The 26,230-nt window shown below is 35.1% G+C and overlaps 1 protein-coding gene across 2 annotated transcripts in view; it reads right to left on the minus strand.

The window, feature by feature from the left end:
• Window positions 1–7,836: 7,836 nt before the first annotated feature.
• Window positions 7,837–26,230, minus strand: part of LOC147573400 (uncharacterized) — a 179,200-nt gene continuing 160,806 nt past the window's right edge. Inside the window, exons 1-3 of one of the 2 annotated variants that reach the window (XM_086689029.1) lie at window positions 11,543–12,630; window positions 10,286–10,416; window positions 7,837–9,858 (exon numbers count right to left, since the gene is read on the minus strand). In XM_086689029.1, coding sequence (XP_086545155.1) covers window positions 9,770–9,858; window positions 10,286–10,416; window positions 11,543–11,652 — 330 coding nt within the window. In that variant the 5' untranslated portion in view covers window positions 11,653–12,630 and the 3' untranslated portion in view covers window positions 7,837–9,769. Of the gene's footprint in view, window positions 9,859–10,285; window positions 10,417–11,542; window positions 12,631–26,230 lie in introns of those variants that run through there. The other variant, XR_015244719.1, reaches the window with a different exon arrangement.

Here is a 26,230-nt window from a genome sequence, read left to right on the forward strand (position 1 = left end):
CTCCCCAAGCATTCTCATACACTTTATCTACCCACCTTCTTTCTGTATGCACGGTCTACTTGGTTCATCAGGAACTTTAACCCTCAGGCCAACCCTGAAGGAAGAATTAACCTACTTATTGAACCCTCAGGCAGTGTGCCTGGCCAGGAAGCTGGGTATTTGGGGAACACACTGAGGTGATCTCAGCATTTTACTGCAATATCCCACATCACTGAAGGAAGAGGTTAAAAGTGATTTACTATATTAAGAAAAAGCAGTGTATATTTATTCCTTGATTTAAACTTTGCTGCCAAATGGAATTCTCAAAATGCTTTGGAAATGCAAATGGATTTAAGATCTGTTTTAGGTAAACGTTATCTGTATTTTAAGAGGACAATAAATTATTACTTAGTTTTAGGCAGTCAACATATCATTATTCAGTTTAGTACAAAAAAAGAAATTTTGGATGGCTAAATTCAGTCTTAATACAAACTATGTTTCAACAATGCACGTAAGTATTGGCAGATTAAATAGGTTTGTCCTCCATCATCCTTAATAACACTAAAGAAAACAAGTTAAATGAGAAATATACCCCAGAAAATAATTTGGGTATTAACAGGCAAACAAACACAAGTCCTTAAGGTGGGATATGCCAGGACTCCCCACAATAAAGTTATATTTTCCCCTTTGTAATTAATTCATATCTTACAGAAGGAATAATTTGAGATGGGATAGAGAAATAAGTAAAGGATAGTCTCTTTCTTGTCATACTTCTATCCAGCAATTTTAGCATCCATGGATGGATAATTATTGCCTGCAAAAATTATTTCTGAGTATTTGCCAAATAGTGATTTTCTGTTACCATGATTCTTTCTACATTTATTTATTGGAATTTTACTATGATGAAGAGTTGCCCTTTTGCCCCAGATTATTAAATTTTTTTATATCAGTGTAGCTTCAAAGAGATTTATTTAATTCTATGGTTTGTAATCCATTACTTGAATTATACATTCTATTCATGTGGGTTCTTAAAAATTACTTTTTATGGTTGATTTTGAATATGATTGTGTGTTGCTAAGAAAACACAATCTGAATAGTATCAGTTTTGATATTTATTGAAATTTCCTTTGTAACAAAGCATGTGGCTAATTTTTTGTAAATATTCTTTGTATGCATGACGTAACATTCTTTTTTGCTTTTGATTTTTTCATTGTGAATTATAAAGCATATAGAAATGTACCATTTATAATTATATGCTTAGTGAATTATTATTGTTATTTTAAGTTTATTTATTTTGAGAGAGAGAGACAGAGAGAGAGACAGAAAGAGCAGGGGAGGAGCAGAGAGGGAGGGAGAGAGAATCTGAAGCAGGCTCCACACTCTCAGCACAGAGCTTGATGCAGGGCTTGAACTCACAAACTGTGAGATCATGACCTGAGCAGAGATCAAGAGTCAGATGCTTAACCAACTGAGCCACCCAGGCACCCCATAGTTACATGCTTAGTGAATTATTATAAAGCAGATACCTGTGTTAGCACTACCCAGGTGAAAAAAAAAAGAATCTTCTAGTGACAGAAAAACATCCTAAGTGCTATGTTCCAATTTGTCACCCTTGCTTAACACCCCACCTCTCCCAAGTAAAGCTAATGCCTTAAGTTTTCAGTTACCGAGTTACCTGCTTCTCCTATAAATTTATCACCTAAATATGCATTACTGAAACCTATGCTTTAATGAAACAAGGTATATTATGGAAACATGACTAAGCAATTAATATCACACAAAGTAAATTTTGAGACAAAGAATATTGCCAAAGAAAAACATTTCATAATGATAAAAGGTTCAGTTCACTAAAAATGCATTGCAATCTTTTTTTTTAAATATATTTTTTTAAGTTTTCATTTATTTATTTTGAGAGAGTGAGCAAGGGAGGGGCAGAGAGAGAGGGAGAAAGAGAATCCCAATGTGGGGCTCCAACTCACTAACAGTGAGATCATGACCTGAGCTGAAACCAAGAGTCAGATGCTTAACCGCCTGAGCCACCCAAGCGCCCCTACACTATAATCTTAAATATGTATGCATCTAATAATAAAACTTCGAATTATATGAAACAAAAATGACAGAAATAAAGAGAAATAAAAAAGTACCAAATCATAATTGAGGATTTTGACACTCCTTTCTCAGTAATTCATAGAATTAGCAAAAAGCAAGTGAGAAAGGATATAGATGTGAATATCAACTGGACCTATTAGAAACTTATACCTAACAACCACAGAATACACATGTTTTTTCAAATGCATGTGAAACATGTGACATCTCATTGGATTTTAATTTTCAGACCTAATGAACATAGACACACTTTTATATATTTATAGCCCACTGGGCTATTGTACAGGTTATGAGGGCTCTGCCCAATAAAGGCTCTGCCTTTTGAGAACTCTATCTAGGACAGTTGCTACCAGGACTGACAGTTAGAAGCATAGTCTAGAAAAGGTCCTAGGGTCTAGCAGGTTGCAGTAATGCAGGAGTTAAGACTTTCACCCATGGTGAATGTGATGTGATAAAGGTGAAAAGAAATGTACCAGTCTATGTAATTTCTCTGGCATTTCAGACCAATGAGGAAGAGAGTTAAGTATTAGGACTGTGGAACTGGGTGGTTATTGGTGAGCACCAGTGATTTACTGAAGAGAATGACAGACTTAGGTCAATTAAGTACCAATTTATTTATTTATTTAACATTTATTTATTATTTTTGAGAGGGGGGAGGGAGGGAGGAGAGGGGTAGTGAGCAGGGCAGGGGCAGAGAGAGAGAGAGAGAGAGAGAGAGAGAATCCCAAGCAGGCTCCACACTGCCAGTGTGGAGCCCAATGTGGATCTTAAACCCATGAACTGTGAGATCATATGATCTGTGCTGAAACCAAGAGTTGGATGCTGAACTGATTGAACCACCCAGGTGCCCCAATTAAATACCAACTGAAAGCAAAGAAAAAAACTAGAGAACAAATATGATTTAAGATTAGCAAGGTGGGGCGCATGGATGGCTAAGTTGGTTAAGCATCTGACTCATGATTTCAGCTCAGATCATGATCTCCTGGTTCATGAGATTGAGCCCTGCATCACGTTTTGCACTGAAAGCAGGGAGCCTGCTTGAAATTCTCTCTCCCTCTCTGCCCCTCCCCTACTTGTGTTCAGGCTTTCTCTTTCAAAATAAACAATAAAAAAAAATTAAAAAGATTAGCTATGTGAATTATAAGAGTGGCAGAGCTAAGGAGAAGGCTGATTTCTCATCTCAGTCAAGTCTTCTATGCTAATGTCAGGGCCCTGTTGGAGAAGTGGGACCCCAAGCCCTGAGGTGGGGACATTAGAGTTGATGCATCTGAGAATTTTGAATACCAGATTACCCTCAATCCCTAGGGACTGTGAAAGAGACCCACTTCCACTTGTTAGAGGATAGGGACTCTATCTTACTTGATGACCACACAGAGGTTTCAAATGAAGGAGGTGCAGGTGCCTTATAATGCTTTCCTTCACAGAACCTGACTTCATTTCACTTCCTAGGCACTAGAAGGAGTGTCAAATCTCAAAAAGGCCCCATTGGAGAAATTCTTGGGCATGCTAAGGGAGGAGAGAGATTTAATGTCAACAAAGAATGGAAGCACCCGGCTAGTAAATACTGTAGGAACTGGCAGAATATGCCTGGAAGTAAATCCTGATGGTGCTGGACCAGGGAAGTGAAATATAATAGACTTAATGGCAGCTCTTTTCCATGACTCAGACCTAATCCCCTGAGAAGGACCCTTGGAATCAGTTAATACACTGATGAGGTGGTTTTTGAAAACATGAAGACTGATGACCCATATTAAATAGGGATATGATAACCGGTGTTATAAACTATTCAAAAAGTAATAAAAACCACAGAGAAGTGGATATGCCTGAGTGAACATGATACATAAGATGAAATCCCAGTTTACTGTGTTTCCTGGAAGGATTTGCTTCATTTACCAACATTGCTGAATAGCTTAGTAGTGACTGTCCTCTGTAGGTGGGGTCTTTGAAGGTGACAGTGTTAAAGAACACCTTCTATAATTGTGGATGATATGATCCAGAAATAGAAGTTAGGTGGCAGCATTTAATTATCAGGAGAATGATGGAAATTAGTACTATAACAGGCAGCAAGTTTCAAATGGCAACCAGTGGGTACCTGATCCAGAGAGATTTATGGACATGGCTCACAGAACTTGATGTTACTAGAAATGGTCAGCCAATAAAGGTGCTTTATATATATGACATATATTCAAAAGAGATTGAGACTGAATGAGCAGAATGATGAAGTCAGTCACTTCAATGGAAAGTCATAATCTCTGTTTCCAGATCAGAGCCAGTCCTCAGATCCAGAATCCATCAATTGAAAGAGAAGCTGGGGTCTACTTGTTGCCACAGAGTATATACACTCCAACTTTTATTTGATTGGTGATAATATAGTATATCTATTCTCATCTTTTAACTTCTAAACTATTTGAATATTTATATTTGATGTACATTTGTTGTAGGCAGATATTTGGATCTTGCTGTTTTTCACACAATCTGGCAATCCCTGTCCTTTAATTAGGGTACTTAGGTCATTTACATTTAATGTGATTAGTGAAGATGACATTCAAGTCTATTATCTTGCTATGTGTTTTCAATTAATTGAGCATTTTTGATACCTTCACTTTCTCTTTTGTTATCTTATTAACTACAGCTCTTTTAAAATGTCATTTTGGATTTTTTTAAAAGTTCTTTTTTTTTTTTTTTTTTTGATAAAGAGAGAGAAAGCATGCACAAGTGTGCAGGAGAAAGGCAGAGAGAGAGGGAGAAAATCTTAAACAGGCTCTGTTCCATCAGTGCAGAACCAAACACAGGGCTCAGTTTCATGAACCCATGAGACCATGACTTGAGCTGACATCAAGAGTCAGGCACTTAACCTACTGAGCCATCTAGGTGCCCCCATTTTAGCTTGTTTTTAAAAGATTTTATAGTCTACAACTTTAATTTCTCAGTCTACCGTTTAGTGATATTATACCACTTCATGTGCAGTATAAGAAGTTTATAATAGAATTCCTTGATTTTCCCATTTTCTTCAATAGCTTTTATGCTACTGTTGTCATGGATTTTACTTTATGTGTTATAAAAACAATATATTGGTATTATATGTGCTTCAAATAAACAATTACCTTTAAATATATTTAATAAAAAAGTTTAAAAAATTTACCAACATAATTACCATTTTCAAGGCTTTTCATTATGTGGTATAATTTTCCATTTGTCTGAAATTTCCTTTAACATTTTTTGTTGTGTAGGTCTGCTAATAAATTCTTTCAGCTTTTGTACATCTGAAAAAATCTGTATTTCACTTTTCTTTTGAAATGTATTTTTGCTGTTTACAGAATTTCAGTTTTACTTTCTTCTCTCAATACTCTAAAGATGTTTCTCCACTGTTTTCTGGCTTGCATTGACTCCAATGAGAAATCTGCTGTCATTTTTATCTTTGTTTCTGTATACATAATGCGTCTTCTTTTCTCCAGATACTTTTAGATTGTTCTTCTTTGTATTGACTTAAGCAATTTGAGCATGTGCTTTGTGTAGTTTTCTTCATGTTTCTTGTGCTTGGGGTTTGTTGCTATAGTTGTACCTGTTGATTTATAGTTTTCACCAAATTTGGAAAAATATCAGCTATTTCTTGGAATACGTTTTTTGTACTCGTTCTATCTATTCTTCATAGGCTTCAATTACACATATATTAGGCCACAGAAAGTTATCTGACAACTTACAGATGCTGTGGTCATTATTTACTGTTATTTTTCTTTCTGTGTCACTTTGGATAGTTTCTTTTTATAAGTCTTGAAAGTGACTAATCTTTTCTTCTGAAATACCTAATCTGTGAATCCCTTCCTGACATGATATTCTTCATCCTAGACATGGTACTTTTAGTCACTACAAGTTCAATTAGAGATTTTTAAAAAACTATTTCTATTTAATATTTTCCTGATTTCTTCTAACTCAGTGAATATATGAAATCCACTTGTTCTGGCTGTCTTCATCTACCATTTCTATTTTCTACCTTCTGTTTATATTAATTTTTCTTCTAATTCTGGGTGGCAAATATTTTGTCCCCATCTGTAGCTTATTTGTTCACTCATTTAACAATGTCTTTCAAATAGCAAAAGTCAATTTTGCTGAAGTCCAACTTATCTTTTTCAATTATGGTTCAGGTTTCTTTCGCCCATCTATAAACTCTTTTGCTTAGCCCAAGGTCATGAAGATTTTATATTTTCTTCAAGAACTTGTAGAGTGCTAGGTGTGTATTTTGTTTTAATACCAATTTAAAATATTGGTATATAGCAAAAATGGGTAAAGGCACTTATTTATTTACTTGGTTCCAGCACCATGTATTGCAAAGACTATTCTTTCTCCATAGGATTGTCTTTGACGCTGTGTCAAAAAATTGTGCTTATTTTTGGGTTTTCTATTCTGTTCCACTAATCTTTAAGTCTATCCTTACACCATTATCACACTGTTTTGATCCTGTGGCTTTTCCCTACGTCCAATGAAGTGATGATTAAAAAAATACAGTGATACGGTGAATCAAATTGATTTTAGAATGTTGAACCAACCTTTGATTCTTGGAATAAATCTGACTTGATTATGATGAATCATTCTTTTTACAAATTATTCATCACAATTTGCTAATATTTTGTTAAGGATATATATACATATATTTATGAGAGTTATTGGTTTGTAGTTCTCTGCTATTATAATGCCTTTGTCTGATTTTGGCATCAAAGTAATTCCGACTTCATAAAATGAGTGGAAAAGTCTTCCTTCATTTTCTATTTCCTAAAGGAGATTGTTTAGGACTGTCATGTTTCTTCCTTAAGTGCTAGTAGAATGTGCCAGTGATGCCGTCTAGACTGGGTGTTTTCTTTACAGGGAGGTATTTTAACTATACATTCAACTTCTTTAATAGACATAAAATTATGCAGGTTATTTACTCTTGACTGCATTTTGGTAGTTTGTTGCTCAAAGAACTTTTTCATTTCATTTAGGTTATCAAAATTATTGACAAAGTTATTTATTAATCCCTTATTATCCAGATAGTATCTGTCAGATATTCAGTAAACTCCCTTCTTTCATTCTTGGTTGTGATAATTTTTGTCTTCTTACTTTTTCTCTTGCTCAGTCAGGCTAGATGCTTATCAATTTTTATATGCTTTGCAAAGAACCAAATTTTGGGCATATTAATTTTCCCCACTGTTTTCGATTTTATTGGTTTAAGCTCTTATCTTTATTATTTCCTTACTTCTTCTTTTCGAGCTTTTTTTTTTTTTTCCTTAAGACAGATTATTGATTAAAAACTTTTGGTTTCTAAAATAAGGCATTAAATCTGATTTCTCTGTAGGTACTTCCTTAGCTGTATCTTACATATCGTGTAGTGCATTTTCATTGTCATTCGATTCAAAATATTTCCCAATTTCCCTGTGACTGCTTCTTTGACCCATGTGTTATTTAGAAATTTACTTAATTTCCAAAATTTGGGATTTTTGAAATTTTTGTTATTGATTTCTAGCTCACTTTGTTTGTGGTCACATAATATATTTTGTCTGACTTCGATGCTTTTAATTTTTTTTCTTAAGACCAGAAACTGGTCTGCTTCTGTGAATATTCAAGTATACCTGAAGAGAATCCGTATTCTGCTCTTGTTGGGTGAAGTGTTCCTCTTATTTTTATTTTCTTAAATGGCTATTAAATTCTTGAAAATAAAACTTCACAAAGAGAAGGAATAGGTCACATAAGGCAGGATTCATAAATCTGATACTTCAATGCATCTGAAAAATCAAAAATTATATTTTATATAAAAAAGTACTAGAATGATAGGTTTCAATGTGAAGTTAACCAAGTACATGTGTATACAATTAATAGTGACATAAGAGACCACATACCAGCAAATAAATGCAGATAATGAATAAGTGACCTCTTCACATGCTTACATTCTAATCTGTTCCCAGTATGATCCAATGACCCACTGTTCATAATTCTCTAGCCACACTGGTTTTATTTTAGTTCTTCCAAGCAGCCATGATCTCTTGTCTCAGGATTTACTGAACATACTCTCTACACGGAAAATATGTTCTCCCTCTTTTTGTCTAATCTCTCTTCAACTTTCAGCATTCACCTTGAATTCACCTTCAGAAAGCCTTTTCTGACATGCTCTACAAAGATCAGGTCCTCCTCGTGTACATTTTCAGGGCACCCTGTATCTTTCTTTCACAGAACTTACTATGACTGAAATGAAAAATATAAGGGCAGATTAGTTGAGGTTATCAGAGATGCTATGACTTCTCGAAAGGTTCAGAATCATCAACTCAAAAAAGTTACCGAAATGAGACATACAGTAGCCAACTAAGCTGATTTAATTAATTTTAACCTGGTTTTCAATGACTAGCATTTCTCTTGTGAAGACATCTCTGAAAGCAGAATTATAACTTCAGAAGAATGTTAAATGCATCTGGTTTCCATATTACATGCCTAACACATCCAAGAAAATATAATTTATAAAATGCTGCACATAGCAGGGCACACACAAAACCAACCAAAATGAGAAATTCCACTTTACTGCCTTCAAAGATCCTGATAAATGGATAAGGTGTCTGTTTCTCTAAGACATTCCTTGCTTTTGAAAGGAAAATCCATATACAAATCGCAAAAGTTTGGCTCAACTTCCTCCCCCCCCCAATTGAATCCAAAAATTAATGCTTTAGAAACTATTAGTTTCTTGTAAATTTTCAGGCAAATAATTTGGGTGAAGAGAGTGAGAGGAAAATCTTCGTCTTTCATGAATATTTGGAACCTTAATTTCTTTAAAAATAGCACTTGATAATATTACCAGGGAGCACTTGTAGGAAAACGTACAGAGCTTCCTTGGCAATGGTGTTGGAAGAGCTGCCTTCCCCATGTCTCTCAGACTTACTTTGTAAATTATGTGAAACACTTTTAGACAGACACTGGCACTCATAAATTATACAGCTCATTTGCATATTCCAGTCATGAGACATTATGCAAAGTGACATGATTTGCATAATGGATTCCTCTTGTCGCTTCACTTGCTGCATGCTTTTAAAAAACAAAATGAAATAAAATAAAAGCATGAAAAGGTGGAAGCATCAAGTTTCCAGCTTTGCCTGTCTCCTTCCCAACTACAGCATCAGTTGCTTTCATTTTCTACAGGATAAGGGGTAAAGGGGACACAAAGCAAAATCTACAAACCTACAAACAAACAAAAAGAGCCTTCATACGAATTTTGTTCTTAATTACAATGTACCTGCTCTCTTAGTGAAATCCTTCACCATAAATCACCCATCGGAGTCAAGAGGAATGGGAACAAAACAAAACACTGGGATAACAGAGAAAGAAACTTTATGGAACTTTTTCCTTAAAAAAATAGCTTCTTTACATGTGATATTTAGGGAAGGGGTAGCCTTCCTCCTTGTAACTTAAAAAAAAAAAAAAGTCCCCCGGCATTTTCTTATTATTGGGAAAAAAACATATTATAGATGAGATAAATGGTCTAGGGGAAGGGATTTTTCCCCCATAAGAACTTCTGAAGGGGTTTCCTGTTTTGGAAGACGAAGGGAGAAGAAAGACAGGGTGTGCTTGATTATTTAACAAAATATCGAATGGCTATATATACTGTAAGGATGAGGCAGCACCACGTCGACTTCTATCGGCTCTACTCCAATAAGCAGGCAACGTTCCCTCAGCAGTTGCCAGTTCTGCTGCGGGCTTTCCCTGCCCCCCTGCACCAGTGTGAAAGGCAGAGTGTGCCAAGCGGCTGGCGTCTGTACCCTGTGGGAAAAGTTAACTGTAATTCTTCGGCTTTTAAAATCAATTAACCCGTGTGTTAATTAACGTCAAGTCGACGGGAGGAGGAGGAGAAGAAGGGGAGGGAGGGAGGAAAGAAAAAAGCTGCAAGGGCGGATGGCAGAAGAGTTGGCACGGTGCCATCCATTCAGGGGCAACGCCACAGTTTCGTGTGATAGCAGCAGCGGGTATATGTTACGAGGGCCCTGTATGCGGGCCAGACAGTGCGGTAAAGCCAAGGGAGATTATCCAGACCCCCAGGAGCGAACAGCAAGCAGCAACCGAAGGCGCAAGTGCCAGGATTACAGCCTAGGCTGCTCCAACTATGAGCCCTTCCTCGGACCCAGGGACTCGGCTACTTGGGGTTTGGGGGTCTTCCACACCAAAGAGGCACAAAGCTGACTTTAATCACTTTCTTCCTTTAAACTTGATTCTGCCGCAGTGGAGCCAGCACAGCGGATGCTTTCACACCCAGCAAGACAAAGGCCGTCGTCTCCGCCATGACACTGTTCCGTTCCAAGCAGAGGCCGGGATCTTGGACTCCTTGAAAAATCAAAAGGAAACAGAAAAACAAACAACAAATACAGCAACAAACAGAAAAAATTAACAACCACCAAAATCGTGTGCCCATTTGCCCATGCCAGGGGTGATCTGGGCATCTGTTGCAGCAGAAGGCGCTTGTGTCGGGCTGTTTTTTTCTTTTTGGGCAAGCTGTTGGTTTGTTTGCTATTCAACTTCGTTTATAATTAACTTAAAAAAACCCCCACCATTCAGCCTAGTCAACAACAAACAAAGAGAAAAAGCAGACATCGGAAGAGAAATGCCATAGGAAGCGGCGTGAATGCATGCCACAGCCGGTGCCACTTGCCATTCGGAAAACCTCAGGGAAAGATGCCAATTCTACAGCTCGGAAGAAGGCAGAGAAGGGAGCATAAAGGTCTACAAAGAGAAATCATAAGGAAAGAATACGGCTTGTACAATCCTGGATTGCAATTGCACACAGCTTCTGCTGGGAGAAGAGAGGGGATATTTAAATGGAGATATAGATGGGTATAAATTAAAAGATAGGCACCTATCGATTGCATATAGACACAGTTGTAAGGCTGTATGTGTATGTAAATGCACATTATTTGCAGACAAATTAAACATTTAGATATGTATATATTTTTGTTATAGGTATGGGTGTGTATATAGGTATGTATGTTTATGCATATATACACATATGTGGGATGTATGCATGTGTGAGAAAAAAGGAGAGGACAGAGAAGGAGAGAGAAGGAAACGTGTGTATGTGCATGTATGTGTGTGCATACAATCCCACTTTTTGACCCAGGTATACACAGAAGACAAAATAAAAATCATACTCGAGCAGCAAGCAGGCAGAGATTTATCTACATTCACTGCTATCACCAGGGAGATGAATGGGGCCGATCTGAAGCCCTTTTACAAGATCCACTATGGGAGTGAAGGAGGAGGAGGGATGCCACACAGACATGCACAAACTTGAAGGCAGAGGGATTTGGAAGGTGCTACTTAGGAAACCCTGGTGGCATAACGCAGGGGAGAAGAAGGGGAAAGAAGGGGAAAGAGGCTGTTTCTCTCTATGTTTTAGGTGGTCGTTTAAAAAAAAAAATCTGAGAAAGGGTTTCAGGAAACAGCTGGTACTTACGTTGTCTGCGTTGCTGTGGATCCTGAAAGGTGTTCTGTTGGCACCAGGCGCTGAGCCAGGGGCAGGCGCTGGAAACAAAAGGGAGAGACAAAAAAAAAAAATAAAGTCATTCTATGGGAATATTAATTGCTGCTCTTGTGGATTTTACAAAACACACAAACTGTTTTCTTTTTCTTTCTTTCTTTTTTTAAATGTGGATTGGCGCGTGTCCCTTTCGCATGGAATATACAAGTAGTATGGGATTTACAGCCCAGTACGGGACTCAGGATTAACCGCGCTGGCATCTTTTGGGCATATTCTTCCTTTTAATGAATGAGCTTTCGCTGTTAATGAGGAATAATCGTTTGGCTAATGAGCTTTGAAACATTAAGAGAAAAGAGGTTTTTTTTCCGTTAATCGCTCTGGTGCGACTGCATGGATGGATTACAAAAGACAGCAATAGGAATGCAGTACAAAGGGGGGGACCTCTCCTGGAGTGGGAGAAGCACCGAGATGGGTGATGTGTCCCTGCGTCTTTCCTTCCTTCTTGTTCTTTCACTCTGCCAACTGCTATGGGTTTCCATAACTCCGCAATCAAAGTGGATGGTCGGGAAGGATTATTACAAAGAGTGAAGCCTCCGCTGTTAATGTCTCCAGTGTTTAATCATCATACAGTAGAATGGTTTTATGCATATTTCATTTGCATATCATTAAACCGTGTTAGCAAGGGGCATTCAGAGCCAGGAGAAGTACAAAGTTGGGGAGAGAGGGAAGAAAAAAAGGTCCCTATGATGCTTATCTTCAAACAGGGACTTGTTCCATGATCTGTCTTCTACTTTTGCTAAAATCATTATGACTTGGAAGCCTTTGAAGTTGGATACAACCTTGGATTCTTCTAATTCCTGCAGAGCGGTATATTTTTAAAAACAGCAGAAATGTTCCTGCACTAGACAATTAAAGGAATATAAACTCCAGTGGGTTGAAACTAGTAGCTCTTTGGGGAATGCAGTGGCAGAGGCTTCTACAAATACCAACAGTTAAAAAAAAAACAATAAAGAGCATCATATTAAAACAAAAGACAACGAAGACAAGAAATATTAACATGTGGATTATATTTGTTTCTTTTGGGGGGTAATGAACTAAAGAGAATGAAGAAGCCATCGGTAATTTATCCCTTCCTTAATGAACAGTCACCTTTTTGTATGTGTTTGTTTTTGTTCTTTCTTTTAAGGGGGATGTTGTCACTTTTGAAGCAATTAGTCAATTATTTTGTAGCTCTGATCTTTTTCTCCTGCACCCGACAGGAAAGAAAGGTGGTGGTTAGGGAATATATGTGTATTGGGGGGATTTGTGGGGAGAGAGGAATACAGTGAGTTCTTTGTAGATCTAATACATGCACAACATATTAATTGGGAGCTTTTAAAGCTTGCTCAATAGGCTGTTTCATTCCTGGTAAAACAGCAGCTGGTTAGCCACTGTTGGTGACTCTTCAAATATCACTTTAAGTATTTTTATTCTGTCACTGTTGTTGTGTTTTTTGTTTTTCCATGGTCAAGAATGAGAATATCATGTCATCTCTTCTTTATCAAGTCTCTTCTCTCCTCCATCATCTTCTTCACTTCCAATTTCCAAACTGTAAAACAATGTTGGTTTAATATTGAATCCTGGTGCACAGTTTAACTGGCACAACTTGATTTGGAAATGAGATGCTGTTTTATATTTAAATTACCCCACTCCTCCCTTATCCTCCAAAGCTTTGTCTTTGCTATGAATATTCAGATGAGGCATGATGTGATTACACTGTACAATTACTCCTATCCATAGTGGTGGCAGGGGCTGCTGGGGAGACAGAGAGCCAGACAGCCTCCAAGCCAATACGGAGTTTGTTTTCGGTATTTTTCCTATCTCCTTGGCGCTGCGGCACATGCAGATGTCGCTGTTGTTCTTTATAAGCCCTAATGATATGCAAAAGCATAACGACTCGGTTTGGATGCAAAGCATCAACGAAATATTATGAATGTCTTTAAGAAAAGGGGAGAAAAAATCCTGACTGAAGGAATGTCCACATAAATTATTTTTATTTAAATGAATTCAAAGGATGGGGTGAGGGCAAGTCAGAAGGAGTCACATGGAAAACATGCATAATATTAATATGCATAAAGAGTTCTCACCGAGGAGAAGAAGCTCCTCAGTACAGCTCATGGGACAAACTGGTTCATTAGGAAATAGCTCAGAGCGACTACAGCATTTTGCTATTTCAATTTTTTCCTTATTTTAAATGAAGAGTCAGACAGATGTGTTTTCTTTGCATGGCAGCTTCGAGATGGATCCAATCTGTGAAATTTGCTGCCCAAATAGCATTTCTAATGGAAACTGGAACTAAACAAGGGCACGGATGTGGAAGGGAGAGAAGAGAGAATATACGAAGAGGAGTATATTCAGAGCCACAGCATAATGTTTTATAGTACAGGAGGTTTTCAGAAACCATCCTTACTTTGTTAGTCTCAGATGGGGGCTCCTGTTGCAGGGAGCTATCAGGGTTTACCAAGATGAGCACCGAGACAGGCCCTTCTAGGTCTGAGGCTGAGGAAAGCAGCGGCAACTTGGTGCCTGTCCCCCACCAAGCTGTCAACAGCTCGGAAGCCAAAAGCACAGCTACTCCTAATTTGGGGATGCAGTAGAGTGCCTCCTGGTCCAGGTATTTGTGACAGAGGGGAATTCTTGGTGCTATCATAGTATACATTGCTAAAGAGTAGATGGAATCATCTGGGTGCTTAAGCAGGCCTGATACTGTTCATGCCGGTTAATTATCAGGGTAATGATTACTGTGGTTTGCTAACATTTTCAGAATGCTGAAATTACTAGTGTGGATTAGTGCATGTTTACAATGCATAGAAATGAACAAATAGTGAAAGAGCCTATTGGTTTGATTCAGAACTGATAAAGTATTACAAATATTACTAATAGCCTTAAAGGATTAATAAAGAAAACCAAAGCAAGAAGTCACAGTCAGAAATAAAGAGAATTCATCACTTCCTTGCTCCGGTGGACATAGTTCAAATTACTTTGATAATTCAGGTTAAAACAATTTTATACTTCTGTTTAAATTACCTAAAGACAAAGACAGTTTTGCTCTAGTCTGTGTATCTGTACAAATTTCTACTTTGAATGCATAATGTTAACCTGGAGCTGGTCTCTATTTATATATGAGCATGTAAGCATGTTCTAAATTTTGCTGCTCTTCATCCATTCATCTCCAAAACCTCCATTTATGAGTATTCTTTATAACACACACACACACACACAAATTCTGTGATACGATTCTCAAGAGGTACAGCATAACAAACTAGAGTACAAGGACTTAATGATTATGTGGAGAATGGCTATTTAATCTGAATCTGAACCAGGCCTTTAACCTCTTATCTTTTCCATCTTTGTTGACAGAATTATGTCTGTTAAATATTGAAACAATGCATGTAAAGAATTTAGCATTGTGTTTGCACGTAAGCACTAAATACTGTATTTTATTGTTGCTATGTTACTGTTATTTCAAGTGTATTGGTTGGTATTTGAGAGAAATAAGGAGGGAAATAACATTCAGTCTTTACTAAATAGTGATGCATATAAAAGTTTAATGAAAAAGCATTTAATATGTTTCCATGGTGGATAGACTGCAACTTATCAGCAATCAAAAGTTAAACTATAGCTTATGTTAATGCAGTTCATAATAGATTCTTGAAAAGTTTTCTTAAAAATTGTATGTGTAATTTTGAAATGATGATTACGTTGCATGGGATCTATAATCTGATAAGAGTTCTATCATGGTTGGTGTATGGGAACTGAGAGGATGGCTGTAATAACCGAGAGATGCTCATTATTTACCACGTTTACAGGACAATGCCAACTTTTAGTGTTTTTCAAAAAAAGTTATTCTTTGAATACGTAAAACATTATTTTTAAAATATTAATAATTTAAGTAATGTAGAAAGGAGAAAGTCTCTCTCCAGTCCCTCCTCTAGACATGAGTTTCTAACCTCACCCCCAATTGGTAATACTTTTACTGGTCTCTTGTTTTTCCTTCCAGGTATACTATGGTATACCCAGATACTAATAAGATATTAATATATTTTCCCTCCCATGTTTTTGTATACACAATGCAGTTTTTGAATGGTAACTTAGAATTTTAAAAAAATGCAATAATTTCATCTGTAAATAGATTGCTTAATGTCTTCATTTCCAGTAACCATGTCCATTAATTTTGTCTTTAGCTTGCCTTATTTTATTGGTGAGGACATCTATCACCATGTTGAATAGAAGTGGTATGTGGGGGCAATGCACATTTTTGCTGTGCTTCCAACCTTAGGGGACATCATTGCCTTGTTCCTGAACTTAGGGGAGAAAAAATGCAGTCTTTCATCATTCAGACAGATATCTTTATCAAGTGAAAAAGGTTTCCTTCTTGCTAACTTGCTAAGAACTGTTCTAAAATCATGAATGGTTGTTAAATTGTGTCAAATATCTTTTCTGCCTCTGTTGAAACAAATTAACAGCTTAAAGTTACTGGCATGGTGAACTGCATTGACTGATTTTTATGTTAAACCAACCTTGCAATCCTGGGATTTGCAACACTACTTGGTCATAATCGGTTGATTGAGGGACCAAACTATCAATCATATATATGTATATAAGTACATTGCATATTTGACCTGCTAATATTTTTTTGTTAAGGATTTTTTGAATCCATGCTCATGAGAGATATTGGTCTATAATTTTCTTTCCTTGAAATGACTTTGTTTGGTATTGTTATTAGGGTCTGGTTGGCTTTATGGAATTAGTTGGAAAGTGTCCTCCTCTATACCCTGAAAGAGTTGGTGTAAGATTGCTATCATTTTATTGTTGAATGTTGGATAGATATACCAGTGAAACTACTGGGGCTGCAGATTGTGGGGCAATTTTCCAATCATAGATTTGATTTTTAAGAAAATGATTTAGATCTTCAGATTTTCAGTTTATGTCAATTTTTACAAGTTTTGTTTTTTAAGCAATTTATCCGTTTCATCTTAATTATCAGATTGATCAGAACAAAGGTGTTCATAATGTCCTGGTATTACCCTACATTTGCCTGTCACAATTTTAGTAATGTCCCTTTTCATGTGTATTGGTGATTTCTGTTTTCTTCCCTTTTTTCTTGGTCTTTTATAAATCACTTTTATTAATCTTTTCAAAGAATCAACTTCTGTCTGTTGATTTTTCTTTGATGTCTACTCCTAATTTTATAACTTCCTTTCTTCTGCTTACTTTGGGTTTAATTTCCTTCTCTTTAGATTCACAATGTTGAATCTTTGATAATAAATTTTACACTTTTTTTTTCTAACATAGATATGTAGAACTATATACCTCCCTCTAAGGATTGCTTTAGTTGCACCCCACATGCTTTAATAAGATGTATATTCATTATCATTTATTTGAGATTAAAAACACAATTTCTCTTGCAATTTCTCCTTGGGCACTTATGCTATTTGGAAGTATGTTGCTTATTTCCAAATGCCTGGTTATTTTATAGGCATCTTATTACTGTGGATTTCTAACTTAATACCACTGCATTCAGGGGATATATTCTGTAAATTTCAATTTAAAGCTTGTTTTATGGACCAATATATAGTCTATCTTTTTGAAATTTCATGTGTACTTGAGAAGATATTCTGCTATTGATTTCCTTGATTATACAGTTGATTTCTATTATCTTCTGTTCTTATCTTTTTTCTTCTACTTTCTTTGGGTTTCCTTTCTATTCTATTTCTGATTTTCTGAGGAGGTGTTTATATCATTGACTTTCAGCCTATTTTTCTTTTTAAACGTTTGTTTAAAGGCTATACTGTTCCCTCTAAGCATAGTTTTAGATGTAATTATCAGGTTTTCACATGTCAAATTATCATTTTCCCTTGGTTCAAAGTATTTCCCAATTTACACCGTAATTTCCTGTTCAGCCTATGTGTTATTCAGAAGTTTATGGCTTAAATTCCATGCCTCTGAGGATTCACAAAATTTTTAGTTATCTTACTATTAATTGATTTTTAGTTTCTTATTTTTGCTTTCCAGATTTCTGTCATCATAGTCTACTTTGAATGATTTAAACCTTTTGACTGTTTTTCAGACTTGTTTTATGGTCAATTTGGGCAAATGTCTACTTGAAATAAATGAATCCTGCCATTGTTAGATGCAGTATTCCACATATAACTAAGTTATGTTGGATAATTATGTTGTTTAGTTTACCTATATTCTTACTGATTTTTTTGTTTGCTCTATATTTGTTTTATTGGTTATGACAAGAAAGATGTGTTAAAGTCTTACATCAAAATGTGAATCTGTGTACATTTTTTTTAGTTTTGCCAATTTTTGGTTCATATATTTTGTGACTATGTTATTAAATGCACACAAATTAAGAATATTCTGTTTAACTGACCCTTTAATAATTATGCCATATACACCTTTATATCTTATCTTAAAATCTACTTTGTCTAATGGTAATATAACTCTTCTAGTTATATTTTGGTATAGTTGGATTTTTAAAATCTTGTTACCTTCAACTTTTTTTTTAGTTGGACTTTACCTCCTTTTTTTGTTGTTGTTTTTCTTGATACATTATGCTATTATCTTTAGTCCAATCTAACAATTTTGTCTTTTAACAGAATTGAGTCCATTTATGTTTAATGTAATTACTGATATACTTTAAATTATATACATATCACCTTATTATTTGTTTCCTACTTGTTATACCTGATTTATGTTCTTCCACTCCTTTTTTGTATTCCTTGAAATAAAAAAAATTTTCTTATTCCATTTTCTTCTGTTAGCTTATTAGTAATACATTATTTTGCTATTAAGTGTTACCCTAAACATTACAACATGCATCCCTGACTTACTATAGTCTATTTATTATAAATTACTGCTTTTACCACTTCCCAGACAATATTACAACTTTAGTCTCATTTTGTTGACTCCCTCCCACCTTTTATGTTTACTGCTAACATGCATTTTAATTGTTAATGTATTTTAAATCTCACAAGATATTTTAGTTATTTTACTGTGCAGTTAAAATTCATTTAAACTCACCAACATATATGCCTTGTGCATCATGCTTTGTTCCTTCCTTCATTTCCATGTTCCCTTCTGGGAATGCTTTTCTTCTATCTAAAGAACTCACTTTGGTATTTTAGGACAAGTCTGCTGCTCATAAGTTCTCTCAGTTCTTGTTTGTCTATAAAATTAATTCATCTTCAGTTCTGAAGGATAGTTTCACTGAGTATAGAATTCTAGATTGGCAGATCTTTTCTTTCAGTATTTTAAAGATGTCATTCCATTTGCTTTGGGTCCCCATCATTTCTGTTGAGAAGTCAGCAGTCAGTCGTATTGTTGCTTCTGTGAAATAATACGTCTTTACATTCATTTAAGGTTTTCTCCTCATTTTTCACTTTCAGCAGTTTTACAGATGTGCCTAGGTGGATATGCTTTTCTTTGTATATATTGTGCCTGGTTATCTGTGGCTTGCTATTTTTTCCTCCCTTTTGGAAACTGTTGTTCTTATCAGTTTAAATACTATTTTTATTACAATCTCTCTTTTCCTTGTAGGATTCCAATTACAACTGTGTTAGACATTTTTAATATGTCTCATGTATTTTATGTTTATTTTCCATATTTTTATCTCTTTATGCTTTGGCTTGAATTTTTTTAACTGATCATGTAATAATCCTGTCATCATCTGTTTCCAATCTGCTGTTAAACCTAGTTATAGGTGCCTTAATTTCAGTTATTATGTTTTTCAATTCCAGAATGTTTGATTTTTTTCGTGAGATGCAGTTCCTTTGTTCTCCAAAGTATCATTTTAGGGGTAAACAGCTATTTCTCAAAACTCCAGTATCTGGTTTACTGTACGGGTCTGTTTCTACTGTCTGCTTTTTGTTTACCCCCTCTTTTGTTCCCGTTTCTTGATATTTCTGGAAATTATTAAATGAATGCCAGATATTGTGTGTGTGAAAGTTTTAGAGGCTCTGGATGATGCTATCTTCCTCTGAAGAAAATGTACCGTATCATCTAAAGCAGAAAGGCAAAGCAAGGGCAGATCACCTCAATCCAGTAAGTGAATAAGTTGATTTAAAGTTAGACTGTTGTCTTTGTAAAGTGTACATCTGGTTCACCTTATCTCCTAGATCACATTTCCTTGACAGCTCTTGAACTCCAATTTTTGTCTTTCTAGCACTTTAAGAATGCTGAAAGCTCTATTTAGCTCTCAGCAACTTTCTGATCTGCTTCTTAGCATCTTACCTTAAACAAGGAAAACTGAAAGTTTGAAATATACTGTATTACAGAATTCTTTTGAAATAATGCTATCAAAAAAGGAAGTGAGGGTCTTTGTTCTTTGTGAACTTGAATTTACTCCTAGTGATCAAAATTCCCTTTTCCAAGTGTTTACAAAATAACTTTTAAATAACTGATTTCACAATGAAACTTAACATTTTTGAAAATCAGGAATGATTTTTTTTCCTTTTATTCAGATTATTGGCACCTCTCCCAATCTGCCTATTTTCTCAAAAATGTGTAATTCCTCAAGCCCAACTGCAGATAAAGTTACACAAGCTCAGCTGCCAAATCATAGTACCTTTGAAAGTAATATATCTTCTTATTCTTGTCCTTTCCTATCTAAAGTTCATTCTTATTTACAGAGAAAAAAATAAAGAATAATTCATTTTCTCTCTCTCAATCCCTCCTATTATCTCTTTTAGCAATTTCTTAATAGAATGTCAAAATCCTGAAAGTCCCCCTTTTACTTTTCCCTAAAAACTCCCAAATTCTCTCCCTTATATGCCCATTCTTCTTTTATATTCATTTATTATCTAAAATAATCAAATAGATCCCTATGAAATCACATTGCTCTCCTTTATCCCCTTAGCCTTTTCCCTGATGATTTTAAATTTTATTAATCAATTACTAAGTTCTTACTAATGTACTTAGTATGTGTCAGACTCAGTTAAACAAAAAGACATAATCCTGACTTAAAGACTGGTATGCAATATAGGCAATAAGCCAATTACAATATAACGTGATAGGTGTCAGGTGCAATTTTAGTGTTTGTAGGTCCTCCTATTTTTCTTGAGTTACCTTTTTATTTATTTATTTTTATTTTTTATTTTTTTCAATATAGGAAATTTATTGTCAAATTGGTTTCCATACAACACCCAGTGCTCATCCCAAAGGTGCCCTCCTCAATACCCATCACCCACCCTCTCCTCCCTCCCACCCCCCATCAACCCTCAGTTTGTTCTCAGTTTTTAAGACCCTCTTGCACTGTTGGTTGGAATGCAAATTGGTGCAGCCACTCTTGAGTTACCTTTTTAGAGATGATGTCCCTAAAGTTCTATGTATCCTTAATATAAATATTTAAAAATCTGTCTTCCTGAAGTCCAGGATAACATTGCCCAAAAGAACTTTCTGCAATGATGGAATTGTGATCTCTAATAGGGTAGCCACTGGCTAGTAACAACTGAAAACTGAATCTTTAGTTTCATTTAATTTTAATCAAAGGAGCTAACTTATTGGACAGGTAGCTGTAGGGCATATGTCTGATTATGTCCAATATTCATCATTCTTGGATATTTTAAGCTCTAAGATTAAATGACTACTTTCTTCCAGGGTTATTATTTCTTTTTTTTTTTTTTTTACCTCTCTGAGAAGTTCTCACTTGTTGATCAAAATTAAGTTCACATAATTAGTCTTCCTATCATTTCTCCCATCTACTGAGGATGCAAATTATTAGCAAGGCAAACCATGAATCTATCAGAAATTCTACTTTCAGTATAATGAGACTTTGGGCATGCAATTGAACAGTTGACTCTATATGATCATTATATCATAAGTTTGCACTTTTTAAAGGATCTGAACCAGGATTGCCAGATATATTATCTTTACTTGGCCAAAGAAATTGTAGAATGTCTGACCTAAGCAATACCTAATTTTATGCTTGTTTCTGACACCTCTTTTTATGCTTACCCAGATGCTTTCTACCATGTTTCCACTCAAATTCTGCCCCCTATTGTCATTATAGTTATTAATGAATGCTATAACAAAGTAAGGAGTGCAGTTTGTGATCATGAAGATATTAGGGATTAACAACATGACTTTTAATTCATTAGCACAATGCCTGTGTTTGTTTACATGTCCAGATAGATACATATATAATACATATATTTCATAACTTTGCATGAAACAGGAATAGTGTTATTCAGAAGATTAAAATAAATGGCTAATTTAATGAATGCAGCATAAGGAATTTAGTCTTATAAAGTGATGGGTGTCCTATATTGAGAATTAATTAACAAAAAAGATGTAAAAGTTTTTATTGGGTTTTTAGAAGAAAATTGAAAAATACTATTTTAATAGAATTAGATGTTATGTTTTTTGAAGATGAATGAGAGATAATACAGAAATCACCTGGCCTCTCATAATAGTCTAAGTATTGTGCTTGTATATGTGTTCACAGCATACATAAAATACTTGAACTGATTTATAGACAGGTACTTAATTTTTTTCCTAATGAAATATAGACAAGGACTTAATATTTTTTTTCTAATGAAACATGTCTGGTTGTCGATATTTTAGTGTACATCGATGTGCAGACATAATAGTTCAGATTATGGATTAACATAAAGCTAGGATTCTGTAATGTGTAGCTCTAATTATGATGGTTTATGACCTCAAAAATATGTTAGCAGCTTTTCCATGGTGTCTTGTGGCAATTATTTCAAGAGATTCTAGATGTCAGTAGACATTATTTAAGAGAATCTTGCTTTAAAAAATTTCATGCTAAAAAAATCAAGATTGAAAGCAGATAATTAGGCAATTAGTCATATTACAAACTAATTCTTTACTTTGTTATAGGATTCACCCAGAAATAATAAGCTCTTTTATACACTGAAAATGGTATTATGTTTTAAAATTTTTTTAAATTATTTATAATTTTTCAGAAAAACTTTTGTTACAAAGAGTAAGATACACCTTTATTTGGTATAAGAACGCCATATTTATTGACAAGATTATAATAAAGGTGCTTCAAATTCATTACTACAATTATAATTATACCTTATATTTATCTAGAACTTTACAGTTTACAAAGTACCTTGATACATACGGTTTCTTTGAAAAGAAAGGCATCACAAGAATATAAACAGACACTAAATTTTTGTTCTATGAATAATGATGCTCTTAAAATGGGAAAAGACACTATGCCTGTAATTTTTATAATATAAAATTTTTTTAATGTTTTATTTTTGAGAGAGACAGAGTGTGAGAGGGGGAGGGGCAGAGAGAGAGGGAGACACAGAATCTGAAGCAGGATCCAGGCTCTGAGCTGTCAGCACAGAGCCTGATGCGGGTTAGAACTAACAAACCATGAGATCATGACCTGAGGCAAAGTCGGGTGCCTAACCGACGGAGCCACCTAGGCGCCCCATATAATTTTTATAATATAAAACAGCCCTTGTTATGCTGAGCTTCTCAAAGGCCATATGGCCAACCACAGGCTTTAGAGTCATTAAGACCTCTGTTAGAATCCTAGTTTTATTTACTTACTAGCTGTGTGTCCTTGAGCAAGTTACTTAACTTATATATGCTTTATTTTCCTCATCTGTGAACTTGAAATTCTAACCTAATAAAATAAGATTAAGGGAAAACATTTATATATCCTAAAGCAAGACCTAGCATACAGTAGGAACTCAATCGTTAATAATGATAATAATACTAGCTACTATTATTAAAATTATCTACATTTTCTCACTGACATTATAACATTTCAATAAAAATATGCAAAGGAAGTGATTAGATATGAGACAATGACTGGTCTGATATAGATCAAGTCAGGAAGAGAAGTAGAAGTAAAAATCTGTTTCAGAAGCAAATTAGATAGTACAACCAAGGGAAATGGAACTCATTAAGGAATCTGGCATGACATGCACACAGGTTTGAATTTATGATGTTTCAATAGGGTAGAAAGCTATACCAATAGCACCACAGGTAATTTTGTCTTAGGAAGAGTAAAATGGAAGTACATGTGGGATGTCAATGTTGAATGAAAGAAAAAAAATGGACAGTATTTGTGAAATAAGGAATAGTAGATAAAATGGGGCAGAGTGCATGGAACATGAGGCTGGAATAATATGACATGTATAAGAAAATTATCTCACTTAGATTTATCATACTGATTATGAGAACAAGGATAAAAGCTTGACCTGCAAACAAGTTTTGCATAAAAAAACCTGTTCCAGAGTAAAAGACCCTAATGAGTCTCCTCACAAATGTGTGCTCTCAATTAAACAAGGAGCCTCAATTTAAAGTATTTATTGCTTAAAGTAAACCATAATTATTATTAAACAACTGAAATTATATGTCCTATTTACATAAAATTAATGACTTCTTTGCATTAATAACACTTGCTCATTTTGATTTTGTCTTGATGTTCTTCTTGAGAACATTTAGGTAGAGAATTAACATTATTTGAAGGTCCATTATACAGGTGTTCATATAAACTATATATTTTTATTATGCTTATATTACAGATATGAAAGACTGGTGAAAGGTCTAAAGTAATAGCCAATACATGGCGGAAGTAGATACAAACAAGATTTTTTAAGTTGTAAACAAATGTTCTACCTCCATTCTCCTCATGCCTTTTCCAGATTAAATATACTAGGTTCTAGTAGAAAATTCAGAATGTACACTAAGTGAAGGTAGCATGCTAAAGAAATGCAGAAATGAGTTAGTGCCATAGGATAATACATGTATCTGATTAGTAGTAGGCACTGAAGAAACATTATTTGTTCAAGCATTGTCCAATTCATCCTCTATGTCCTCCCCCAAAGGAGTTCACCATTTTAGGGGTTCATAAATTATATTAAATATCAAGGAAAAACAATAGTAGCTTGCTTGAAAACATCCTAACAGCTGCGCAGGGCACACAATAAGCACTCAATACATGTCTGACTTATCCGATTTAAAAAATGAGTCATTAAATATTGAAAATCATTTCATGGCACAGAAAGCAAATCAGCCAACATTCAAAAATAAAGTACACAGTTATAAAGAGAACAAGAACACTAAGGTGTTGGTATATTATCTTTGACTATCTTTTATGATTCCCCTAGACAAAGGATGTCAAAGCAAAGAGAGAACCATGTTTGCTCACTGTAAGCATACATTTAGTCTACAGATTTAAAGGCTGTTTTGCACATTGGGTCTATAGAGAGACAAGCGATTGCTCTCTGTTACAATTCCAAAGTCCATCTTCTTTACCTCATCAATTTGCAGCTTGGTAGGGGTGAGGGTAAGGGAAGAGTTATGCTGGACTCTCAGGAGCGAGGGGCTGTTTTTCTGCCTGTCATTCGACCAACCTCCCAGAATAAATTGCTACTTAGAAAAAGGAAAGTCAAACATTTATGAAACATATTGCTGTTCAGAAAAAAAATAAGAACTGTTTTGCAAATAGTAGCACTATTAAAAGAGGGAAGGGAGAATAGCATCAGTCATTTTATATTACATATAAGCAGTTTATTAAAGAATTAAATATTTATAGACTATAAAGCAAGGCAGGCGATGAGTCGCAAACAGCTTGCTGAGAAGTACATTATAAAACAATGAGTCTGTCAGTGATTGATAAAGAATGGGGAGTGCAAATGCTTTATAAAATCCCTAAGTTAGCTACAAATTTCCAGACTAGCAAAACAGGACACGGTAGCCAGCAATGTCACACCAACTCAGGCTGTTGTATTTGCTAAAGGCCTTCAGTGAACAAAATGTTTACTTCTGCTTTGATCTTCCACCACTAATACAGGGGAAGGGACTGCAAAGCACGCAGAACTTTTATGCAAGGACTTTATGGATACAGTTCGAAACTAATAGATGTTAGATCTAGATACCCACATAACTTACCTCATTTTCTTTTCTTTTCTTACTAGATAAATAAGGCTATGGGATTTTGAAGAAAGATATCCATCCCTTCCTTACAGAATTATATATATTAGAGATCAGATCACCTAATCTAATCCCTTTAGATCAGAAAAGAGGCAATTGAGCTGAAGGTGGGTAAGTGATTCATTCATGTTCACACAGTTAATTAACAACAGAATAAGGATTAAAACTTGGGCCTCCTATTTCCTAGATCAATATTCGTTCCATACAATCACCTTCTTTCCCCAATCTCTTTTTAAAATTAGAATCCTGAACTTTTTTTTGTCCACAAAATCATCCCTCAGTTAGAAATTGTGAATTTTTTTTTCCTCATAAAATTGTATTTCAATCCAGTTTGGATAATGGTATTGTGAAGAGAAAAAAAAGCTTTAAGTGGATAAAACTTGAGTCTATATATTCTCTGCGAGAAGTGGAGAATATAATCTGCCTATCCAAAGTCATTCTAGAGTTAGACATAATAGGATGCTATTAGTGAAATGTTGGCTCTTTCTTGGATAAATTGATGAGATAGCTTTTTTTTCATACACTAACTAGCTGGGAGGATGGGTTCTTTTTCATCCTTTACGAGAATGACTGGTTGAGATCCTAAAAGTGTTCATAATTTTAAATGTCAGAGGAAGTCATCTCTTCTTGACTTTGTGAAAGTCACAGCATCTATGTGCTCTGGATACACTAATTTGGAATTCTATTCCTTTC

Source organism: Puma concolor, chromosome E2 (genome assembly GCF_028749965.1).
Source record: "Puma concolor isolate L17-30 chromosome E2, mPumCon1.1.hap2, whole genome shotgun sequence".
Lineage (NCBI taxonomy): Eukaryota > Metazoa > Chordata > Mammalia > Carnivora > Felidae > Puma > Puma concolor.